The sequence below is a fragment of the Carassius auratus genome, chromosome 4 (assembly GCF_003368295.1).
Source record: "Carassius auratus strain Wakin chromosome 4, ASM336829v1, whole genome shotgun sequence".
NCBI classification, from domain to species: Eukaryota; Metazoa; Chordata; class Actinopteri; order Cypriniformes; family Cyprinidae; genus Carassius; species Carassius auratus.
In genome coordinates this window covers 25,948,588-25,954,509 of record NC_039246.1, presented here as the reverse complement: position 1 = coordinate 25,954,509, position 5,922 = coordinate 25,948,588, and the positions used below count along the sequence as shown (strand labels likewise).

General features: G+C 38.6%; 1 protein-coding gene and 1 pseudogene across 1 annotated transcript; one reads left to right on the top strand and one right to left on the bottom strand.

Moving 5' to 3' along the window:
* LOC113056960 (DNA helicase B-like) overlaps nucleotides 1-205 on the bottom strand; it is a 5,595-nt pseudogene extending 5,390 nt beyond the window's left edge.
* A 369-nt stretch (nucleotides 206-574) lies between these two features.
* On the top strand, nucleotides 575-5,138 carry LOC113064111 (inner nuclear membrane protein Man1-like). The gene is made up of 12 exons (XM_026234682.1): nucleotides 575-748; nucleotides 886-955; nucleotides 1,038-1,114; nucleotides 1,283-1,362; nucleotides 1,459-1,604; nucleotides 1,693-1,794; nucleotides 1,891-1,993; nucleotides 2,114-2,292; nucleotides 2,528-2,609; nucleotides 2,727-2,832; nucleotides 3,497-3,575; nucleotides 3,658-5,138. The coding sequence occupies exons 1-12, from the start codon at nucleotides 593-595 to the stop codon at nucleotides 3,819-3,821; spliced, it is 1,344 nt and encodes a 447-aa protein (XP_026090467.1). The 5' UTR covers nucleotides 575-592; the 3' UTR covers nucleotides 3,822-5,138.
* The last annotated feature ends 784 nt before the right edge of the window (nucleotides 5,139-5,922 follow it).

The following is a 5,922-nucleotide window of genomic DNA, read 5'->3' as shown; positions in this document are numbered from 1 at the left end:
TTAGTTTGATTGGACGTAATACGGGATAGATTTAAAGTCTTTACAATAGTATGCTGTATAAATCTCACAATTGGCAAAACTGGTTTATGGAGTTTTCTTTACTAAAATGTTTTTCGTAAAAGGTGTTTTGTCAGCTGAACAATTATGTTAAACACCAGTATAGTCCATTGAACTCTACATCTATTTCTCCCAGCCTTGTTTTCATTCCTGTCAAAATGAAATGTGGCGCCACCCAGAATAATATCTGTAGGCCACTTTTGTCCATGTATTTTTGTGGTTTTACCAGGGTTAAGAAGATTTAAGCCACTTGCATCTATAGCACAACCCCAAAAACAGCTAAATTTGATCTTATCACCTGAAATCTAGGCCAGACTTGATCTTGAAAATTTTACGCAATTGTTTTTCCGGAGTATATGGCTTCCTCTCAGAGACTGATGGATTAAATGGCTTGCAACATCAGACGGCTCACGTCTGATAAGCCAGACCAATGCAGTCTGTGATTGAGACGCGCAGGGCAGTTGCTGTGCTAAATCTGGGCCCGGGCCAGAGTGAGGACAGAAGCACAATGTTCAGACAATGACTCAAGTGTGAGATGATGAGCAGCCCTCCTCCATGCCATAGTTGGGAAATACCATCCAGTCATATCATTATAAAATGTCTAGTGCTGAGTAATGCCTTTTGTCAACTTACTTTTCTTTCTTTTTCAGTCATACTTCACCCATTCGGACCAGAGTTTGATCTGCAATATGTAAGTGTCTGCTCACCTGTGTCCCATGTTTTACACTTTTAGTCAAGCAAATTCCCTTTTCCACCAAAAAGGAATATCTTTTTTTTTTGTCCTTTTAAATATGCACTTGCAACAATTACTTGTATTGATTTGAACAGGATGTTAAAGACCGAGACCTCATCCTTAACCTGCTCCTGTCTCTACATGAGCACCTGTCCAATGTCGCTGGTGAGCATTCAGATACAACTGAAATATATTTTGTTTTAATATATGCAGCATTAAATAGTGCAACCATTTGATTGCCTTTCAGGAGAACATGATTGTGGAGACTTTAAAAATCCTTTAAACAGAAGTGTCTCTTTTAGTGACGCCTCTACGTACCTCAAGGTTTGTTTTATTCAGTGAAGGGTTTGATCTCCATCTTCTGTTAGTCAAATTGCATTGTTTCTTTAATTGACAATGACATTTTGTCATATTTTAATTGTATAATTTGGAAAATTGTGTGTATACCAGTATGAAAATGCACAACATAATAAAGCATCTTTCTCTTTCAAGCTCCAAAATGAAGCCTATGAAAACTTGATTGAAACGTCTTTAGAGTGGGTCATGAAAACCAAAGATGTTGTTGGTATAAGGTAATTGATGTCCATCCAAAGTATCTATCTATCGATCGATCGCTCTGTGTGTGCCGTTTTCCAGTGTTCATTGGGGGTGTGTTGGCTTCTTGGCAGGTTGATTGGTGCTGACCCTTCTCAACCCATAGAGGAAGTATCGGAAATCTCACGACTGGAGTCCATCCACCCACGCATGTCCTTCTTCTGTCGTCTCAGACGCGCCTTCTTCACTGTGATCCACAGAGTTCTCTTCGTCCTTGCAGGTTGGCTTCTACATTCTGCAGAGGTTGGTGTTTTCTGCACGGGGAAGATCTAAGTCTTTTCACTAACCTTTCCTGTGTTTCTCTGTAGGCATTGGTGTAGTTTTGGGTTTGGTGTATTACATGAAATACAGATGGCGCAAAGAAGAGGAGGAAACTAGACAGATGTATGACATGGTGGAAAGGATCATCGGTAAGGCTGTCTCATCGTTAGGCTATATTTTTAGCACAGAAATTACACCGTGCAGGTGTAAAGCATCTTTATCACCTGTGCTTTGTATTTTCACAGATGTAATGAGAAGCCACAATGAAGCATTTCAGGAGAATAAGGGCTTGCAGCAGTATTTGCCCATCCCTCATGTCCGTGACTCTCTTGTCCAGCCTCAAGACAGGTATTGCGTCTTTGCAGTGCGAATTTGGTTTTAGCTCGTTTTGCATTTTCGGATGAAACGTCCTCTTTTCCTGGTCCAGTGCATTCTGAAGGGTATATGTGTATTGTGTCATTCTCTCAGAAAGAAGATGAAAAAGGTGTGGGACAGAGCCGTTGCTTTTCTCTCTGCTAATGAGTCCCGCATCCGGACAGAAACGCAGAGGATTGGAGGGGCAGACTTCATGGTGTGGCGGTGGCTTCAGCCCTCAGTGTCACCTGATAAGATGTCCAGCATGCCATCCAAAGTGTGGCAAGGCCAAGGTAAGGTTTTCTTTGTGTGGAGTCAACCATCTGCATTTTAAGGTCAAACTTGTTGTCTTTTAAATTTTTTGGATTAATAAATGTGGCTTCTGATTGACTTGTTTGGTTGTCTAACTTCCTGTTAATACAAATGTAACTGATACTAAACATTCAAAATGTTTTTGCATAGTGTCCACATTCTTTTGGGCATATAGACAATGTTCATGAACCTAAAGTTGCTTGTTTTGTTCTTCAGCTTTTCCGTTGGACCGAAGAAATTCACCACCAAACAGCTTAACGCCATGCTTGAAGATTCGCAACATGTTTGATCCTGTAATGTACGTTACTCAAGGACTTTTGCATGTGACCTCACACTGAATTGGTTGTTCAAGTAAAACGTATAGAGTGTTTTAGAGAAATGTAGTCTCACTGCTCTGTATTTCCCTCTTTAACAGGGAAGTAGGGGAAAACTGGCACCTCGCCATTCAAGAAGCCATTTTGGAGAAGTGCAGTGACAACGATGGAATTGTTCACATAGCTGTTGACAAAAACTCAAGAGAGGTGAGGATCCTGTGTGATTCATTACAAAATATACAGCTTGGGTTTATAGGTTCTTGTCCAAAAGCTAATGAGTCTCCTGCTGCCTTCAGAGGCTGCATCCCTGCCATCATGGACCCTCATAAGTGGCCAAACAAATTGACTTGACTCATAGTTTACTCCAATGGAGTCATATTGTAAGAAGCATAAAATGCATGGAACAGTTAATTTTTAATGTGTGGTGGTGTTGTTTGCAAAACTATTCTTTATGCCATCTTGAATTGTTTTGATTGTTTCATGTTAGCATGTTGCTAAGCTTACAGGTGCTACATATTGTCATACGCAAATATTAGGTAAAAAAAAGCTATCTTTAAGTACTCTGAAAATAGTTTTTCACCTTTTTGCACCATATTGGTTTGCTATCAAGCTGATCATATAAACTGACTTTACTCAATTGTTTTGAATGGCATTTGATGTTAGTATTTTGCTAAGCTAAAGGGTACTAGATAATAATAGCTAAATTAAATAAGATAAATAATAGGTAATATCTAAAAAAAAACTAAGATATTACACAGACCTGTATTTGTTTGTACATACTTCAAGCTTTTCTTTCTTTTGGAACCGAGTAATATTCCTAGAGGCATTTAATTAATGGGTTGATTTGCTGTATGATTTTGTTCTCATCTAGGGCTGCGTTTATGTGAAGTGCCTTTCAGCAGAGCATTCTGGGAAAGCCTTCAAAGCACTGCATGGCTCCTGGTTTGATGGTAAACAAACGTTGCATTTATTCTAGGTTTTCTCAGTCAATTTTCAGTCCGTTTTTAAACCTGTCCTGATTTTTTTTTCTAGGTAAGCTGGTGACGGTCAAGTATCTACGTCTGGATCGCTACCACCAGCGTTTCCCACAAGCCCTGGGCTGCAACTCGCCCCTCAAGCCCTCCAGCTCGAGCATGAACAGCATGTCTCGTCTGAACCAGCGATCCAGCACATCCAGCTCACTGGGTTTTTCTTGAGGAACATGCTAACGGCCACCACCATCCTCTCTACTCTCTCTTTCGCTATATACGAGGCTCCCTTCTCCTGCCTCCTCTTTACCAGAGAGAACTGCGTTCAGGAGCTTATAAAGTTGGGCGACCTGGGATGTCCAGTCAGTTTTGTCAGCCATATGCAAGCAATGGTGTTTGAACCTGTGAGCTGCTGTGTTTTTTTCTTTTTTCCTGTCATTCGGTATCAAGGAAAGCAAGGGAGATGCACACAGTAGCGTGAAAGCGGTGGAGAGAGAGTTGGTCGGTCCGACGAGAACTTTTAGGAGAGGATGCATGACGCAATCTTCTCATATCTGGTGCAAGTGGACACAAATTTCTGTTTCTTATGTATTTGCTTTGTTTTTGATAAACCGTCTTTATGGATTCAATGACAAAAATGGCTTCCAACTTCAAATCTCACAACACAGATGTGTTTTCCGGGCTCTGCTTATTTTTTACCTAACTAACTCCCCTCCTTAATTCCAAGGAGCTCTGTTGGGCTATACATAGCTGCATGTGCTGGTTAAAGTATGCATATATTTAAGCTTTGAATTGTATCATATATTGTGGATGTTTATTTCCCTGATGCTGTTTTAGCTGATGTATTCCCTTTATTATTTTTCTTTGCCTTTTTGTTTTGTAGTTTTTAGTCCAAGAACAGCATGCACACACTCTAGAAAGGGGTGCTGTAAATATCTTGTTGAATGGTGGTGGTTGAAATCATCTGTATGAAACTGAAATCGTCATAAGCTCTTGTTTGTTTCTTGCCAACAGAATAACTACACTGCAGCATTCAGAGATGTGTCATGTGGAAGGGCCTACATGGCTTTATGAGAGAAATGAACAGTTGTGTTCCCCTTCAATGCCATGTTTCTGAACACTAGTCTTAATGGTCACAGCCTGATTATATTCAAGTATATAATTATTTACTGTTGTTTTGTTTATATTTTAAAACGTATTATTTTCCCATTATAGTTGATGCAGATGGATGTTCTTTTTTCCTCCCCTTACTGCTCACTTGGCAGATTTGAAATGCCACCCTGTCACTGTTTTTAATCTGTCCCCGGCCCTTCTAAATTTCCAAAGGAGACATTTTTGATGGAAGTTGTTTTTTGACTTTCTTGTACACACTTGTTAGAGTCGCAGCCTGATATGGTGATCTGATTCTAATTTGTATCGGGACACATTCATAAACAGCATGTCCTGCTGCTGTCATGTCTATTTTGGATCACAGAAAGATTTATCAGCTTTTGTTTAGATGCAGTTCGGGTGGATATGAGGTAAATAAAATGTACTTGTTTATTACTCGTGTTCATCTCCTTCCTTGATGAGATTCATTACATAATCTACATGAGCACAATTTGACATTGGAAATTGCTTTTTAGATAAGGTTGATCTTTTAACAGTTGAAAACATTTCTAAGCATAGTTAACGGTGCACACTTCGGATGTCTAGGTGAACAAGATCGTAGTGCAACTGAAAACAATGGCGTTGTCTCGAGATATTTTTTAATCTGAAACTTGCATATTATTAAACAAATGGACAAGATTCATAAGTATTAAAATTTTCAGATGCAAAATTGTATTTCAGTCCTATGTTGCAACAACAATTATTTGTATTTACTTAGTAATCAGAGAAAATGTAGAAAGTATTGAAAATACACCCATTTTCTACTTTATATTCACTTTAAATAGTTATATAATTTAGCTTGTCTGCTTTATTCCCAGTTTCTAACCAATCTAAAAGGATCCTAATGTTAAAGTAAATAATAAGTAGCACCACTAAAATAATAGCCATAGCCTACTAATGTAGAGTTGGACATTTCAAGTTTTAATTAAATTATAATATAAATGTATTTCGAATCATTAATCGAAAGCATTTAATATAGAGAGTATGACCATGTTCAATTCATAAAAAAGAACATTAGGATGATTAATAAAGTTCCTATCCCTATTAATGTTTTAATCTTTTTAGTAGTGTAATTTAATTAGTATTATACAACAGCTTTGGGAGGGTTCTTGCTTCGAGCTGAATAACTATGCGCGCAAATTACGCATTGCTTATATATTTGGGGCTCGTCTGCCCAACG

Excerpts from the sequence above, each read along its gene's own strand:
- LOC113064111 (XM_026234682.1), top strand. The coding sequence starts at position 593 with ATGATGAGCAGCCCTCCTCCATGCCATAGTTGGGAAATACCATCCAGT. Across the intron at positions 749-885 it reads CAGAGTTTGATCTGCAATAT|GATGTTAAAGACCGAGACCT; the intron begins GTAAGTGTCTGC and ends TGATTTGAACAG. Across the intron at positions 1,994-2,113 it reads CTTGTCCAGCCTCAAGACAG|AAAGAAGATGAAAAAGGTGT; the intron begins GTATTGCGTCTT and ends TCATTCTCTCAG.